The sequence below is a fragment of the Myxocyprinus asiaticus genome, chromosome 7 (assembly GCF_019703515.2).
Source record: "Myxocyprinus asiaticus isolate MX2 ecotype Aquarium Trade chromosome 7, UBuf_Myxa_2, whole genome shotgun sequence".
NCBI lineage: Eukaryota > Metazoa > Chordata > Actinopteri > Cypriniformes > Catostomidae > Myxocyprinus > Myxocyprinus asiaticus.
Window position 1 is genome coordinate 55,140,268 of NC_059350.1, and position 20,131 is coordinate 55,160,398.

A 20,131-nucleotide genomic window follows, 5' to 3' on the forward strand; every position below is an offset into this window, starting at 1 on the left:
TCTCAGGTGTCTAAATGACTTTACATATGACTTACACGAGAGAGCACTAAACTCTTAAATGTGCCGCACTGAGGCTTTGAGTCCTACATACTGTTGTTAACCTTTTAAATTAATAGGGCTGGGTATTGATAAAGATTTCCAGATCAGATTCAACTCGATTACGATTTACAAACTCTCAGTTCGATTTGATTCCAATTCTTATTCATTAAAAAGGTAAATTTTGCAAAAGAAATTCTCTCTCAGCTAATGCTATTAATTATACAGGGAACTAGGTACATTAGGAAAATATTAACTTTTCAAATGTTATTTTATCATCACTCATTTTTCATCATTTTGGTCACATCTTAGCTTTTTAAAATTGTTCATTATGTTTCCAGGAGTGTTGATTATTCATGTGTTTAAGACGTTACAGACATTACATCAGAAATGATCATAATTAATTCTGATTCAAAGTAATGTCCAGGATCATCCAATCACTGTCAATCATGTTAAAATAAAATGATACATTATAAATTCTGAATCTATGTACTGATTATCATTGTCACATGTCTGTCAAACATGTTGAGTGATCCAAACATCATCTGCAGCCTGAAACTGAACTTTTGATCAGATTTTAGAGAGCTATAGGATGCTCCCTTGCTCCCTATTTAGTGAATGACTTAACCTCCAGTGTGCTGTCTGTCTGCACTGGTCTCAGAACAGTTTCAAATGCACCTTATTTTCATCCTAACTCCATATAAAGCCTCTGAAAGCCACATTTTCAGCTTTTGGATGAACACATTAATTCTCAATGTGATAATGTACAGTAAATATAGGATATTTTAAATGAAAATGAGCCTATAGTCCACGTACGTGGTCATTGTCTTTTACAGCGTGCCATTTCGCGATGAATCGATGACATTTTTTAAATGGCATATCGGATGAAACTAGAGACTTTAATCTTTTGACTCAAACAGGTTTAAATGTAAAAACTTAATGAGGTTTCTTACCAGATGTAGTTTTGTTGGCGTTTCTCCCAAAGACAAACTCCGCTGCGGTCAGCGCCATGTTGTTTTGTCACATTACTATGTGTGTTAAAAGTTTAACCCTTTATTGACAGCACAGAGTCTCCTGAACTGAGATCAGTCCGTTTAAATTAAATGAAATAATGCACAGCATAGAGCAAAGCCAAAACGTAATGTCCACGCATGTGGATGTGGGGTCTTAGGAGGTTAAGAATAGCTTCAGTTCAGGGGCCTGGGTAGCTCAGCAAGTAAAGACGCTGACAACCACGCCTGGAGTCGCGAGTTTGAATCCAGGGTGTGATGAGTGACTCCAGCCAGGAGTCACATGGGGTAACCTCCTCGTGGTCGCCATAATGTGGTTCTCGCTCTCGGTGGGGCGCGTGGTGAGTTGTGTGTGGATGCCGCGGAGAATAGCGTGAAGCCTCCACACGTGCTACGTCTCCGCGGTAACGTGCTTAACAAGTCACGTGATAAGATGTGCGGATTGATGGTCTCAGATGCGGAGGCAACTGAGATTCGTCCTCCGCCACCCGGATTGAGGCGAGTCACTACGCCACCACGAGGACTTAGAGCGCATTGGGAATTGGGCATTCCAAATTGGGGAGAAAAAAGGGGAGAGATAAAAAAAAAAAAGAATAGGGTCAATTTAGCAAGCATCTCACAGAAGTGTTTTGTTTGATGGCATATTAATGAGTGTGGAGTTGCATGGCTTCTTGACTGTATCCATACTATGTGTGATTAGAATTAAATGTTTGTGATCAACAACTGACTGTAAAGAACAGAAAGGATATTAAAAGAGACATTATTCAATGACAAATAGATTGTGTGGATCTCGTCTTTGGACACACATTACACAGGATGAATCAAACCAAACTTTTACTCTCACAGTGAAAAGTTCTCGCTTCTGAACTTCTTCACCATTATATTCGCATGCCGTGAAATTTGCATATGTGAGTGTTTTACTCATTATAGAGGGTTGTGCATTGAGTTAAGATCGATCTTGGGATTTAAGAACTGATATTGAGATCGGTCAAATGAAGACTGCAATTCAACGGAAAATCTATATTTTTACCCAGCCCTATAAATTGACATTAATATAATTAATAATAAAAATATTTATCACGCTTGTTAGCATCAGAAAAGCTTAAAATGCTGAAAAACCCATTTATCTCAACTCAACTTTATTTATAAAGCACTTTCAAAACCACAAAGTGCTGTGCAATTACATAGTTACCACAATAAAATCACATTAACCAGTATTATCCAGTATTTAAGTTCAAACTTAGGTCAAGAATTAGTTAGTTGTCCTATTTATGCATGTTTACCCTATACGCTCAGAGGTTAAAGTTGATTTAGACTCTCATCTATGATCACTTCACTGTGAACATAAAACACTCTTTACAGACTTGAAAATGTTAATAATTTAAAAAAAGTTTATAAATGGCGGGCTTGGATATCTCAGCGAGTAAAGACGCTGACTACCACACCTGGAGTCACGAGTTCGAATCCAGGGTGTACTGAGTGACTCCAGCCAGGTCTCCTAAGCAACCAAATTGGCCCGGTTGCTAGGGAGGGTAGAGTCACATGGGGTAACCTCCTCGTGGTCACTATAATGTGGTTCGCTCTCGGTGGGGCGCGTGGTGAGTTGTGCGTGGATGCCGCGGAGAATAGCGTGAAGCCTCCACACGCGCTACATCTCCACGGTAACGCGTTCAACAAGTCACGTGATAAGATGCGCGGATTGACGGTCTCAGATGTGGAGGCAACTGAGATTCGTCCTCCGCCACCCGGATTGAGTCACTACACCACCACGAGGACTTAGAGCACATTGGGAATTGGGCATTCCAAATTGCGGAGAAAAAAAAATTAATAATGGAAACCCCCCGTTAATGATTCATAATGTCCGCTACCTGATCTACATCTAAATCTCTCTCAGTACATATCAAACACTTGCACAACTTGACAAACAGTGATCATTTCTTACAAAAAAAAAACGACGTCCTTTTGCCTTGTTAATTGAAAAAATAAAGTACTTATAATCTGTTAATGATGGTGTTGTACACAGAAAGACCTTTTATTCCACAGAGATCAAGACTTGAATATCAGGAACATCAGCTCAACTTTGAACATCAACAGAACATTGAAACAGCTCATCTTGGATCGCTCGACGAATCCAGTGCTCAGGGATATTCTGGAAAGTCTCCTGCTTTACCAAACCCAGGAACGACCAAACCTTCTCACAGCATCTCAGGAGAAGACGAGGCGAGCTGTATGCAACGTTACTCATCGTCTTACCTCCTTCCAACTCCTCAGATCCAAGTTTCTGAAGAACACACCAAAGCCTGCAGTCACACACAGACGGGAAGTGGGCCCTTTGAACATCAAAGCACGACAAATTAAAGACAAAAAGGGCTGGAGCTCTGATTCAAGGTCTGGGATGAAAAGACAGAGTTCCAGGGTTCAAGACATGGTGGCCAAATTTGCAGCAGCAGAGAACAGAGAAATAAAAAATCAGTCATCTGGGCCACAAAAGCAGCGTTCATGCAACGGGCCTGTGTTATCCAATCTAATGAAGAAGTTTGAGACTCTAGTGACGGTTCAAAGCAGGAATGATAGAAAATATAAGACTAAGAAACAAAACGGTAAGGTTATACTTGAATCAACCGATGCACAAAGAGGTCAAACTTCAGACAAACCTGTCAAAGGTCATTGTTTAATGGAACAGGAAATAGTTTGCGATTCAAAATCTCAGGTTAATGATAATAAAGATGACTGGTACTATAAGAAAACAGCCAGTAAATGTTCACGTCATGTTGAAAGACCAGTGTTTTCAGATGAACAGAGTCAGGCCTCCAGTCCACAGATGAAGAATCCAGATATTGACGATATCACTGGTGTGGATCTGCTATCCTCATGTGTTGTGGTGGAAGAAGAGTCTAGAAATGAGCATCAGAATGGAGCTCAAATGGTGGAAAACCCTCGTCAGATGCATGTGGCTCCAGTTGCTCATTTCCCTGACATTTGGACATTCGCTCAATCCACAACTCCTCTCGTCCAGACATTAGCGTGTCAGCAAAACATGTGCTTGACGACTAACCAAGGGGCAGACCAACTGCAAAAATGGTGGAAATCTGGAATGGAACGAAAAATCGAAATATTTGATGTTTCACAACCAAATGCACATTCATCAGATATTCTACACCCAAAGAAACCACCAACACAACAACGCAAGTCCATAACCTCAGAAGTTTTGAAGGAATGGTGCCCGCACATAGAGGTATCACACTCTCTACCCAAAGAGACTTCAATTGATCTTCAAGAAGATGTCTACATACAAGACGCGACCTCATCTCTGAATGATTGTGACAGAGTTCAAGATGTTGTTGCGAATGATTTTAAGGACGATCACTGCTCGGATCTTGATGAAACCTCCAAACTAGACATTCACCCCTATTTGACTTTAAGCAAAGAAACAACACCATATCTCAAACCACAAGAACACAAATCACGTCCAGAACAGCAAGATCGAATAACTTCAAATAACTGTTTCTTACCTAAAGAGCTTTCAGTTGATCTTCAGGAAGACATCAACACACAAGACGTCACAATAACTCTGGATGTTCAGGATGTGACTGTGGGTGCATCCTGTAAACTACCATTTGACTACAAACAAAACCCACGATATCTCATACCACGTTTGCAAAATCTCAATTATGTCCTACCTGCTGTGACCAAACCAAATGGTACGAATGATGACAGCCCGTCTCTATGCTCTGAAACCTTCACTTTATTTTCACAGAGAAGGTGTGATGGTGCACGAGATGAAGAAGCGTTGCTAAAGGAACCATCATGTGCAAAGGACAGAGCTGATTATTTTAAAAAAGAGATTCAGGACAGTCAATTCTCCACAGAGAGCAAGAGTGACCTCGCTGAATGTTTTGGTGCACCTGAGCTAAAGGTTCAAGATGATCGTTCATGTGATGAGAAAACGCTGGACTATCAGACATCTCCATCAACACAGGAAGTGAACGATTGTCCTGTTTCCACAAAGGAACGGACAAAGTACAGGACGATCAATTACTGTGATCCTACCGTAAAAAGAACCTACAAACCCAAAATTATTAGATTCACTGACACTTTCAACTTCTGAAAACTACTGTCGAAGTTTTAATGCTCAAAATCACAGGTCACTTTTATGGCAGTATGGTAGAGTGGGGTAAGATGAACCAGTAGGTGAATCAGCCCATCGCTGGTACCTTGTACAAATATTTAGTTATGTTCAGGTAGTTTTCATCATATTTAGATTTCCAGCACATGGGAAAAGTGCTGTTATAATGCTAAAAACTTTTTTTTTCTTTTTTTTTTTTTGCATGTCAGTAATTCATTTCCTACATCGCAGCTATAATCACTGTTATGTCACAGCAAATGTACCCATATATTTCATACACATTGAAAGATTTGCCAACATACAAAATCACAAATGATTTAGCAAAAGATGAACCCTGAATTACTAATTAAACCACTTTTGTTCCAAAATGGTGACTAGGGGATAAATTGAGTCTGTGGTTGAACTCCAACATTATTTTATATTCAGTGCAAAATTATACTTCTCAAATACTTGAAATAATGTCATCAACACGTCTGTTTCTGAAAGTTATGTGGAAGAGAGAAGAGATCCAGACTCGGTTCTAGTGAACTTCACAAGCAGATTCAGTAATATCATGATAATGGCTTGATTTTGTAATAAAGCTCTTTTAATTTCTGTTTTATAATGACTACAAACGCAGTGGAATAATCTGTGGTGAGGTGCGAAAAGGTAAGAAAAATAAAACTAATACTGAATCTAATTAAAAACAAAACTAAAAGTAGTCATATGAAAAGATTGCAGATATTCTTATAATATTTATGTTAATAACACGTATTATAAACGTATATATATGGTTTATAATGAAGAAATACAAGGCCTGTATGATGTAACCGCTTGATGAATACACATCATCACACATTTAACACACTTCTAAACCCTGATAAATTACATACAATTTCAAAATCAGACATACAATATGCGCCTTTACTGTTTACATTATTGGTCCACAGACAGAACATAATAACATTTGACATATTCAATATGCACCCAGTTGATTTCAAGGGTGTTGAACATTGGGGAGGTTGCAGCGTGAAGCATTTACATGTTTCCATTGGTCATGGTATAAATAATGGGGGGGTTGTTACCCCACCTCCCCTCCCGGAATCTACGCCCCTGGTTGATTTAGATGGTACGAGTTACTGCATGCAAAATAAATACAAAAGACATATTTTAAAAGTAGCATGTTATTTTGATCAGTGTTGGGTATAATCCAATTCCAACGTAATTATTTACTGTAATCAAATGACTTTGTCAAAAGTAGTGTAATGCATTACATTTAAATTCTTGTAATCAGATTACAGTTACTGACTTTTAATTACTTTTAAGTACATTATAGGGTTATGCTTATTTCTAATATATTACGTAGAATACATGAATTATGGCCCCAGTAACGAGTCACTGTGAAGGAGAAATGTGACTGTGTGTAACGAACAAGAAAGAAATATAGACATTATTTTGAATTTGTTGAGCGGAAAAGTGTTGTAGAAAGTAACTTAAAAGTAAAGTTATTAGTAATGTGATTACTTTTCAATTTAGTAATAAGTAAAGTTATATGATTACAATTTTAGAGAAATAATGAGTCATTTGTAGTGGATTACTCTTTGTAAGTAACTTACTTGTTCGCATATCCATTTACAAACAGTAACCTAAAAGTGCTGCGGTGGGGAGATCGGTTCGTCCTGTTAGATCTTTCATGGTGGTATAATCATTGATCAAATTTAAATGTAAAACTTAAAAACAGCCGTTTGTGCGATTTTTTCATGAAAAGTTTGTAACCACCTACTGCAGCTGTGTGGCTAATGTGTCTTAATAGAGCAGACGCAAAAACACTGACGGTGATCTGTGAAATATCACAATTTATGTCAAACACTGTAAAAAACTAAAAAGTTGAGTAAACTTAATAAAGTAAAGCAACCTGCTACAATGTTTGTCAAATTAACAATTTAAGTTGTATTGTAAGTTCCATGAACTCAGTACAATAAGTTCAGCAAACTCAAAAATATCAATGATTATTTAGTTAATATCAATGATTAAACTTGCCCATAATTTTCAATATTCTTGAAATAAATATAAAAATATATTCTTTATTAAGCATATCTACATTTCATGTGCCACCAAGGTACCAAATAGTTGGTCCAGTTTAAAAGGTGTAAGCAATAAGTCCTTCAAACTTTTAGAAGTTAAAGGTGCTGTAAGTGATTTATTTTCATGGAAAGGTATGCAAATAATGTTCCTACTCCCTGAGAGATTTCACTGAAATAAGTGTCGTGAGATATCTCACCGGTCTCTGTGACGGCTCTAAACTCTGTAAACAACAAACTAATATGTGTCCGCAGTCTCTGACACTTTCTGCCTGTAAATCATCTTGCTCGTTCTCACATTATTGTAGTTGCAGTGAATTATTGAGGCTTAATGCCATTTTTATGTCATGTTGCTCATAACAGTTGTCAGTTGAGGGCGCTGTTTTGCTGCTGTTGTTTCTGCGGGGGCCTGGGTATCTCAGTGAGTATTAACGCTGTCTAACACACCTGGAGTCACAAGTTCTAATCCAGGGTGTGCTGAATGACTCCAGCCAGGTCTCCTAAGCAACCACATTGGCCCGGTTGCTAGGGAGGGTAGTGTCACATGGGGTAACCTCCTCATGGTCACAATTAGTGGTTCTCGCTCTCAATGGGGTTTGTGGTGAGTTGTGTGTGGATCACGGAGAGTAGCATGAGCCTCCACATGCTGTGAGTCTCCGCGGTGTCATGCACAACGAGTCACGTGATAAGATGCGCGGATTGACGGTCTCAGAAGCGGAGGCAACTGAGACTTGTCCTCCACCACACGGATTGAGGTGAGTAACCGCACCACCACGAGGACCTACTAAGTACTGGGAATTGGGCATTCCAAATTGGGAGAAAAGGGGATAAAAAATAAATAAATAAAAAAAGAGGTGTTTTAATTGCACAAACAGCACTCTTTGGGCATTTTCAGCTCCATTTGAATGAAGTGCCCAATGACAGCAGTTCTTTCTGGGGTGTCAGAAGAACTCGGAAGTGCCGCAACAAAGAGTTTGTTTAAAAACTGTATCTTCAGACGATGCGCAGTCTGTCTACGTGTCTACAGAAACTGGGCTGCATGCAGATGGTACACGCATACTGTGCTGATGACAAAATTTGCATTACACACACTGTTAGAGAGAAGTATACTTTGAACTGAATTCCAGTGTGTGTGCTTCATAATTTGTGCATGGAATTAGCTGGCTTTCTGCATTAATTGGTCATAAAATGTGATCTCATCTTCATCAAAGTCACAAGTATAGACAAACACAATGTGCTTAAACTAACAACACACAAACTATTATAATCTTTCATTTCTTTATTGAACACATCCCATTAAACATTCACAGTGCTGTGGAAAAAGTAAGTGAACCCTTGGATTTAATAACTGGTCGATCCTCCTTTGGCAGCATTAACCTCAACCAAACGTTTCCTGTATCTGCGGATTCGACCTGCACAACGTTCAGAAGGATTTTTGGACCATTCTTCCTTACAGAACTGCTTCAGTTCAGACATATTCTTAGGATGTCTGGTGTGAACGGCTCTCTTGAGATCATTCCACAGCATCTCTATTGGGTTAAGGTCTGGGCTCTGACTGGATTTTCTTTTTGTGAAGTCATTCTGTAGTGGATTTACTTCGATGTTTAGGGTCATTGTCCTGCTGCATCACTCAACTTCTACTGAGCTTCAGCTGGCGCTCTGCCACCCTAACATTATCCTGTAGGATATCTTGATAAACTTGGGAATTCATTTTTCCCTCGATGATGGCAAGCGGTCCAGGCCCCAAAGCAGCCCCAAATCACGATGCTCCCTCCACCATACTTCACCGTTGGGATGATGTTTTCATGTTGGTATGTGGTGCCCTTTTTACGCCATACATAGTGCTGCTGTTCTTCCGAAACAATTCAGCCTTCATTTCATCAGTCCATAAAACATTTTCCCAGTAGTGTTGAGGAGTGTCAAGGTGGTCTTTGGCAAACTTCAGGCGTGCATCAATGTTTTTGTTGGAAAGCAGCAGCTTCCTTCATGATGTCCTGCTATGAACATCATGCCTGTTTAATGTTTTCTGTATAGTAGACTCATGAACAGAGATGTTAACCAGTTCCAATGATTCCTTCAAGTCTTTATCTGTCACTCTAGGGTTCTTTTATTACCTCATTGAGTGTTCTGCGGTGTGCCCTTTGAGTCATCTTGGTTGGACGGCCACTTCTAGAGAGAGTACCTATAGTACTAAATCATCTCCATTTATAGACAGTTTATCTAACTGTGGACAGATGAATATCTGAGCTCTTCCTGATAACTTTGTAACGCTTTCCAGCTTTATGCAAAGCAACAATTCTTGATTGTAGGTCTTCTGAGATCTCTTTTTTTTGCGATGGTCCACGTCAGCAGATGAATAGTAAACTCAAAATGTTTGAGTGCTTTTTATAAGTCAAAGTAGCTCTAACCCACACCTCCAATCTCATTTCATTAATTGGATGCCAGGTTTGCCAACTCCTGACTCTAATTAGCTTTTGTTAATGTCATTAGCCTAGGGGTTTGAATGATGTATTCAATATGTACAAGAATAATACAATTAATTGTGTGGTATTAGTTCAAACAGATTGTGTTTGTTCATTATTGTAACTTAGATGAAGTGAAGATCAAACCAGATTTTAAGACAAACTTAATCATAAATGTAAGTAATTCCAAATGGTTCACATACTTTTTCTTGCCACTATATATCCATATAGAAATGATTAATGAGTCTAGTGTAGAAGAACTTGACTGTCCTGCACAAAATCCAGACCTGAACCCCATTGAACAGCTATGAGATGAATCAAAAGCACATCATCACCCAACATCCATGTATGACCTCACTGATGCTCTTGTGTCTGAATGAGATCAATCAAGACATGTTCAACAACATCTAGTGGAAAGATCAACCACAAAAATGGAAGCTGTTACAGCAGCAAAGGACATATTCATGCTGATGGTCTCATGAAAATGCAAACATTGTTCTCATGTCTGATCTGGAAACCCTAATAAGTTGACTTTATTTAAATTGATTAAGTAAACTTGTTCACTCAATTGAATTGAGTAATGGCATCTCCAAAACCTGTGTAATTCAGTTCACTTTACTTGGTGATCATATAGAATTAACTTAACTATTTACGTTAAGGTAACTAGATGCAAGTAGACTTAGATTTGCTATTTAAATGTTGTTTCTACTTAACCATTTTAATTGAATAGATTCAAATGTAGTTCTTTTTAACTATTTAAAAGCACAAGACATTATGTGTATTCCCCATTGCCTCAATTTGTTACACAATAGTTTGAGTTATTAACACTTAAACTTTTAAGTCTACAGATTTAAAAAAAAATAATAAGTTCAAGTAACATAGATATTTGAGTTTTGACCCCAAAACTTGACATTTCAAGTAACGTTTAATAACCCTGCTGCTGTGTTCGGGTCATTTTTGACCTGGTAGAGTTAAATGATAATTTTTAAATACCACATCGTTTTTCATACGGGAACCAAACGTTGTGACTTTGTCAAGACTAAATGAACATAATACACTTCTTTTTTTTGTTTTTAGATTCTTAGAAGAAATTATTTGAGATATAACCAGTTCATGCAATAAACAGAATACTTTTTTGTATAAAAACATTGAAAACTAGTACAGATGTTGTGTAGTTGTGTTGTGTGGTTGTTTTGATGTTGTTTGGTTGGAAAAAAATATTTGGTTGTGTAGATTTTGACTACTGAGTTGTTTTTCAGCAGTAACGAGTAATTAATTAATATGGAAGTTAATGCGAGAATGACTAGAAATTCTCACTTAAAATATTTATATAAATTGAATGCAATGTTATATTAAAATAAAATTTCATATAAACCTTGATCAAAAATATATCTTCACATGTATCACACCGGTTTGGCTGTAGTAAATGTATATTTTGAAATGTTAAAGAATTTCAAAAAATGTTAATAAAAAAAAAAAAACTGACATTATACATAATAACATTTATATTTTTCAGTTAACATGTCAAAAATATAGATCTTTTTACATGTATGAACAGCTAAGAATTTAACAATGAGCTACATTATGGTTTTTGATTAAAATAATTGGATTATGACTGTTATATAAGCTTAAAATTCCACCGGGTCAAAACTGACCAGCCAATGTAAAAGGTGTTTGCAGATTTTGAACGCATTAGGAGGTTAAGACAACTTAATTTTTCCAGTAATGTCAGAGCACAATAAACTGGGTTGCATGTAAACATACTCATATGACTTTTGTGGGTAAAAACAAGTTAAACTGAACATAACATGAGCTCTATAAACACAGACACACCCTGTTAATAAGGGTGTGTTCAACTACAGCAGCTGAGCGCCGTTGCAGGACAGGTTCATATACACTGAAAGAAAGCAGGAATGTTTTTGTATGTTTGTCTGTATCACATGATAATGTTTATTATTGCATCATATCTCTATACTGAATTCTAGATGCTTGATCTTTATGATCATTCCCTTCTCATATCCTCTAATGTGTAACTGTACAGTGTTGTTGATTGTTGCTTGTCTTATCTATGCGTCACACAGTTTTATAGCAGCACACCATGTGTTCCGGTTAATCTGATAAGGATTAGCTTTGGGACTAGTTTAAGGTGGCAGTCGGTGTGACTGTGAATATGTTGGATGTACAGAAAGAGTGTAATACCTTTTTAAAGGACTGACCTCATTTCAGCGGACCTACACAAATGACTCATACAGGACACAAATCACAGGTTTGAGGTGGTTAGTACTGACAAACTACTACTGACCAGACCAGACAGGGCAAATGGTTGGATTCATTTAACATATTAGTTCTCAAATAGAAAAGACAGGCACTTAAATAGCAACTCAATGCTCTTAATGTCAGCCTCCTTATAACACAGTAAATGACGTGTCAGTTCAAACTAGAACAAATGGAAAAGGGTTTGGAAAAAGTGAAAAATCGAGTCTGTGTTCTTGAGATAATGAGTCTTCATGGTGACGGTATTGATGGGTGGGTTTGTGGTTAATCCACCCACAGTGACTGATGGCCCATAACTGATCTAGGATCAGCAGGATTTACCATGAATGACACAGGACAGCAATTATATCTGCGACAGGGATTTAAAAACATTCTGTGCCTAATCCAGAATTAATATTTAAACCAGCTGTGAGTACATGATAATTCACTTTGTGAGGACAATATTCTAGCACTAAACTAATATAAGATCACCCATCACAAGTGTCCACACAACCCTTACAATAACGTTCCATGGTGATATCATGATGGAAATACTGCAGTATTTTATAAGTCTGAGACCACAAGTGAAAATACTTTTGGATTTTTCAAATATACGACTTTTTCATTCAAAATAAATGATTTTCAGCACAACAATTTGAGTGTGAAATTTAACCCTAAAACGCTGTGTGTATCAAATATCGCAACGTTTGACGGCTCCTGTTTCACTCTCTGTTCAACCTATGGTACGTACGTTTCACATGTTTATGGACCATTTAGTGGTTATTTGTGAAAGTGGTTTCAATGTTTATATGGATCTATTTAAAATGGCAGCGGAGGCGAAAAGTGACTCTTATGTTGGGATAAATGACAGCTGATTTTAATAAAGTAAAAGTGACAGTAATGATTATATTGTTACTGATATTTTAAAGTGAGTATTTGCTGAATATAAGCAACTTGTGCTTGGTTCAAATGTTGTATATTATTTTATTGAAAAAGCCCCTTTGAAATCCATGTATCAAATATGATACAACAGGCTTTTGAGGAATATCTCTCCATCACCGTTACATTACATTCATGCACACCACAAAACAAATTATGTTATAAGATATATTAAAGTGTGAACTGATATTTCTGTGTATTTTCATATATGCAGCGTGCTCTGTCATTATAACGATCTCATTATTTTACATTACAAGCTGATGTCATCTTACCATAAGTTCCTGAGACCCGGAGAAAAAACTATTTCCCTTTTTAATTTTTTTTATTTATTTTTTTATTTGGAATGCCCAATTCCCAGTGCGCTCTAAGTCCTCATGGTGGCGCAGTTACTCGCCTCAATCCGGGTGGTGGAGGACGAATCTCAGTTGCCTCCGCGTCTGAGACCGTTAATCTGCGCATTTTATCACGTGACTTTGAGCGCGTTACCGTGGAGACGTAACGCATGTGGAGACTTCACGCTATTCTCCGCAGCATCCACACACAACTCACCACGCGCCCCACCGAGAGCGAGAACCACATTATAGCGACCACGAGGAGATTACCTCATGTGACTCTACCCTCCCTAGCAACCGGGCCAATTTGGTTGCTTAGGAGACCTGGCTGGAGTCACTCAGCACGCCCTGGATTCAAACTCGTGACTCCAGGTGTGATAGTCAGCGTCAATACTCGCTGAGATACCCAGAGCCCTAATTTCCCTTTTCTAATTGTCAATATGGTGTTTGATGTATAAAATACATATGATAAAAATTGTTTATTGAAAAAATAATATTTTTATTCATGTTGTATTTGATACATTTCAATCCATATTTATAGAGCAATGAGAGGAAGTTGTCATGATCAAACTATCAAACATTTGGTATCTCTGAAAAGCCCAGAGAGTCCTCTGATAATACCCCAAGATTTACCACTGTAGAAAAACTTCAGTAACAAACGTCCTACACAAAAATGAATTGCTGGGCCTGATAATAACCTTTAAAGGCCTAATGTATCAAATATGATTCCTTTTTATAGTTTGTCTAATGGTACTAAAAACAGTTTAATGTAAAAAAAAAAAATAAAATAAAAATAAAAAATAAAGATTCTGACAATTCTTTCATATGTCAGGCTTTACAGGGTTATTTTTTATATTATTATTTAGTTTAGTTGGTTCTCCTGTCACAATGTCACACTTACATTTGTTAGTGACCTTGAAATAGTGCAGAATATGAAATATTTCTACTTAATTTTACGTCATAACATTTATTTGCTTAACATTTTTTCAACCAGAAAACTAGGTTTATTTGATACCATGTATATACAGTATATACTGAATGAATACCATGATATTTACATCATACACCAAGGTATACTTTGGAGAATAAAATGGTACGTTTCTGTTTACATCTAGCAAGTGAATAGAAATAAAACTCCCTACTGGACACGAGCTCAGACAAGTTCAATGGCACATACAAATTCTCGTAAAAACATTGCGTGCCCGAGGGGCGTGGTCTACTGCTCACCTAACCCCACCTCCCTGGTTGGTTAAGGGCGTGGTTTCAATCATACAACTAAGCCTTGTCTGTTTGATTGACGTGTAAAAACGAATATATATATATATATATATATATATATATATATATATATATATATATATATATATATATATATATATATATAAGCTGAACACCCTCAGAAACCAATCACTGCCTTGATCAACATAATCAAGTGGTATCAATGTACATCTAATACAGTATTTTTTTTATTTCCATTATGTTCACAATGTCTTATATTATATAGTTTATATATAATATACACTACCTCTGTCTTCAAAAAACGGCTAAGGACACATTTTTTCCATGAGCACTTGACCATACACTCATAAAGAATATTTATATTTTCCTTTTTTGGTAATTATTATTATTATTATTATTATTTTGTGTGTGTGTGTGTGTGTGTGTGTGTGTGTGTGTGTGTTATGTACATAAACACAATCATGCTAATAAAGTACTTTTAAATTGCAAATTGGACGAAAAAGGCAGTGTGGCTGAGGGGCGTGACTTGGTCCTCACAGAACTCCGCCTCTCCGTTTGATTGACGTGTGTCCTTGAGCTCCCGGGTGGAATTAATCGCGCGTGTTGCTTGGAAAACTCTTCGCTATGGGGAATGCGCGATTAAAACACCGAATATAATCCGCGAATGAATAAAGTTGAGTTAAATCTTTACCTCAGAGTGGATGTTGTAATCGAAACACACGACAGGTTGATCAGCGGCCTCTGTGTGTGTGTGTGTGTGTGTGTGAGCTCGGTGTTCTGGACCGGATCTGTAGATGTGGATGTGAATTGTGAATATGGATCATCGGAACGGGAGTCAGTCCACTCCACAGCCGCAGCTCCGCATTAATGTGCCCAGCACCGCGCAAGAGAGAGTGCCCAGGTAAAACACTAACTTTATTATCCTTTATATTCAGCTATAATATGTATCAGTTTTATGTGCGTGCACTGACAGTAGTGAGGTGTTATGATGGCAGGTGTGAGTTTTGTGTATGTGTTACCTGAGGGCTGAAATTCTTTCATAAAGTCTCTATTGTCTCAGAAAAGCCCAACCTGTCACCTGACCCCCTTATATAAGAGCTGACTCACAGTTACCTGTGCAGGTGCAGAACAGGTGACTCGTTTCATGTCTTTTGATGAATGTCTAATAGAATGTCTCTTTTTGTGTGTTTATTGGGGGCAAAATAAACATATTGTTTGTTGTGGTGGACAGTCGTAATGTTTGCAAATGTCATAGAAATCATTTTCACATAATAAATATTGAATTGTTTCTGTTGATTTCACTCTTTGTTTAGATGATCATAGTTTTAAACATGTAATAATTAGTGTTTTTAATGAATTTTCATAGTTTAAGTCTTAAATGCAATGATTGTTTCACCAAACATTATTACACACTCGTGTGTGTAGAGACCCGGCATGAAGATCTGAAATAAATGTATCGACAAAATGACCAGATTTTCAAGACAATTACAAAATAATTGAATAGAATATATTTTGATGTTTTATTTTTCATATATCAAAGAGATGATGCAACAAAACTAGGACAGGATTCATTACTTCCACACTGAAGTACAGGTGCATCTCAAAAAATTAGAATATTGTGGAAAAGTTCATTTTTTCTGTAATTTAATTCAAAAAGTGGAACTTTAATATATTCTAGATTCGATACAGAAAGTGAAATATTTCAAGCTTTTTTTTTGTTGTAATCTTGATGATTATGGCTTACAGCTCATGGAAATCAAAAATCCAGTATCTCAAAATATTAGAATAAAGAGTTTATAATAGAGAAATGTCGACCTTCTGAAAAGTATGTTAATTTATGCACTCAAAACTTGTTTGGGGCTCGTTTTGCATGAATTACTGCATCAATGCGGCGTGGCATGGAGGCAATCAGCCTGTGGCACTGCTGAGGTGTTCTGGAAGCGCAGGTTGCTTTGATAGCGGCCTTCAGCTCATCTGTATTGTTGAGTCTGGTGTCTCTCATTAGATTCTCTATGGGGTTCAGGTCAGGCGAGTTGGCTGGCCAATCAAGCACAGTAATACCATGGTCAACAAACCAGTTACTAGTAGCACTGTGGGCAGGTGCCAAGTCCTGCTGGAAAAGGAAATCAGCATCTCTATAAAGTTTGTCAGCAGATGGAAGCATGAAGTGCTCTACAATCTCCTGGTAGACGGCTGAACTGACTCTCGACTTGAGAAAACACAGTGGACCAACACCTGCAGATGACATGGCACTGCCAAATGAAATGCCAAATGAAATGCCAAATATACTTTCATCTGAAAAGAAGACTTTAGACCACTGAGCAGTAATTATTTGCAGTAATTTGTGCAAAACGAGCCCCGACAAAGTATTGAGTGCATAAATTAACATACTTTTCAGAAGGTTGACATTTCTCTATTATAAACTCTTTATTCTAATATTTTGAGATACTGGATTTTTGATTTCCATGAGCTGTAAACTGTAATCATCAAGATTAAAACAAAAAATGCTTGAAATATTTCACTTTATGTAATGAATCTAGAAAATATGAAAGTTCCACTTTTTGAATTAAATTATGGAAAAAAATGAACTTTTCCACAATATTCAAATTTTTTGAGATGCACCTGTATAATGAGATGCAACTGCCCATCAAACACATATTCTATACATATTCTACACATACTGAGCTACACTTATTGAGCAACATATTCTATACATATTGAGCTACACATATTCTACACATATTCTACACATATTCTACACATATTGAGCTACACATATTCTACACATACTGAGCTACACTTATTGAGCAACATATTCTACACATATTGAGCTACACATATTCTACACATATTCTACACATATTGAGCTACACATATTGAGCTACACATATTCTACACATACTGAGCTACACATATTCTACACATATTGAGCTACACATATTCTACACATACTGAGCTACACATATTCTACACATATTGAACTACACATATTCTACACATATTCTACACATACTGAGCTACACTTATTGAGCAACATATTCTATACATATTGAGCTACACATATTCTACACATACTGAGCTACACATATTCTATACATATTGAGCTACACATATTCTACACATACTGAGCTACACATATTCTACACATATTGAGCTACACATATTCTACACATATTGAGCTACACATATTCTACACATATTGAGCTACACATATTCTACACATACTGAGCTACACATATTCTATACATATTGAGCTACACATATTCTACACATATTGAGCTACACATATTCTACACATATTGAGCTACACATATTCTACACATATTGAGCTACACATATTCTACACATATTGAGCTACACATATTCTACACATACTGAGCTACACATATTCTATACATATTGAGCTACACATATTCTACACATACTGAGCTACACATATTCTACACATACTGAGCTACACATATTCTACACATATTCTACACATACTGAGCTACACATATTCTACACATATTCTACACATACTGAGCTACACATATTCTACACATATTGAGCTACACATATTCTACACATATTGAGCTACACATATTCTACACATATTCTACACATATTGAGCTACACATATTCTACACATACTGAGCTACACATATTCTACACATATTCTACACATACTGAACTACACATATTCTACACATATTGAGCTACACATATTCTACACATATTCTACACATATTGAGCTACACATATTCTACACATACTGAGCTACACATATTGAGCTACACATATTCTACACATACTGAACTACACATATTGAGCAACATATTCTATACATATTGAGCTACACATATTCTACACATATTGAGCTACACATATTCTACACTTATTCTACACATATTGAGCTACACATATTCTACACATATTCTACACATATTCTACACATACTGAACTACACATATTCTACACATATTCTACACATATTGAACTACACATATTCTACACATATTCTACACATATTCTATACATATTCTACACATACTGAGCTACACATATTCTACACATATTGAGCAACACATATTGAGCTACACATATTCTACACATATTGAGCTACACATATTCTACACATATTCTACACATATTGAGCTACACATATTCTACACATATTCAACACATATTGAGCTACACATATTCTACACATATTGAGCTACACATATTCTACACATTGACCAACACATTCTATACACATTGAGCTACACATATTCTACACATGTTGAGCTACACATATTCTACACATACTGAGCTACACATATTCTACACATGTTGAGCTACACATATTCTACACATATTGAGCTACACATATTCTACACATATTCTACACATGTTGAGCTACATATATTCTACACTTATATATTTTCTTAGGCACTTTTTGAGTCTAAATAGATGCACAACTTACATAATTTCAGTAGTACACACAAATGACAATAACCAAATCATACTGTTCATGTGTTAAACATGCTATAGTTTACTTCCACATTGCTTCTTCATCAAATTTAAATTAAGTCAATCACTGAAACATCAGCGTCACCTTGAGTAAGAAATAGCATGTATATTATATAGGTATATATGTGTATGGAGTACAGAAAATTAACCATTGTTGCACAGAAAATCAACGTGACATAGTATTTATTTGTATGAATATATTATTCATTTGTCTTGTAATAAACAAAAAACGCCTCTATTACATATCGCTGGTATTAAATGACCCAATACACTTTGTTATTAACATTTTTATTGATTCCATCCACAAAAAACAATAAACACGGAATCAGTTATATAAATTAAACCCCTCCACCTGAACTACTAACTAAAATAAAATAACACACAGCAGTTATATTTAGTTTTTTATTTTTAGTTTCATTTTTCTGTCCAATATTATGTGAATATTAAGGAGCAATATGAACTTATCTGCAGTTTTAAACAGTCAGATCTCACACCACAACAATAGATGTTCGGTGCCACGCCTACTCTGTGTCTTCAAAACCTGCCAGCTGTGTTTAACGGGGTATACTGTTGTGATGGCGGTTGGCAGAAAGCCAATGAGTGCTGTGGGGGAGAACTTTCAATATGACAAAGTGACTCTAAAAATCAAGTGCATCGTTGTGTCACACAAAACTATCTGTGGCACCGAAATAATAAACAAACACATTCTCAAAAATACAATTAGAGATTGAGGACCATTATTGGTATTTTTATTTGTTTTTCTCCCTGATTGTTTTAAATTGCCATGTTTTTTAATGTTATTTTTGTTCCTTAGTTGGCAATAATTGGAAATATTTTTATCTTAATAGCGAAGCGTGTTGCATTGCTTCTGTATACAATATAAATAATAATATGGTTAAATCTGTACATTTGCATAATTATTACACTACCTCTGTTAAAGAAGTTAACTATTTGGTAAGTTTAATAGTACCACCAGAACTTAAGTGTGCCATAAATGAGGTTTTATTCCATTTTCACTCAGTCAGCTGAAGTGTTTCATATATTAAAATGAAACTAAAATTACTAAAACTAAAATAAAAAGAAATAACTAAATAGAAATGTTTGTATTTAATTCAAACAAATACAAAATACAGAAAATTACTAAAACTGAAATTCAAATGAAAATTGAAAATAAAATAAA

The 20,131-nt window shown here is 36.3% G+C and overlaps 1 protein-coding gene across 1 annotated transcript in view; it reads left to right on the forward strand.

Annotated features, from left to right (window-relative positions):
- Nucleotides 1-15,005: 15,005 nt before the first annotated feature.
- The window catches only part of grtp1a (growth hormone regulated TBC protein 1a), a 28,430-nt gene continuing 23,304 nt past the window's right edge, over nt 15,006-20,131 (forward strand). Inside the window, exon 1 of the mRNA XM_051702099.1 lies at nt 15,006-15,358. Within this exon, the coding sequence (XP_051558059.1) occupies nt 15,273-15,358 (86 nt within the window). The 5' untranslated portion in view covers nt 15,006-15,272. The remainder of the gene's footprint in view (nt 15,359-20,131) is intronic.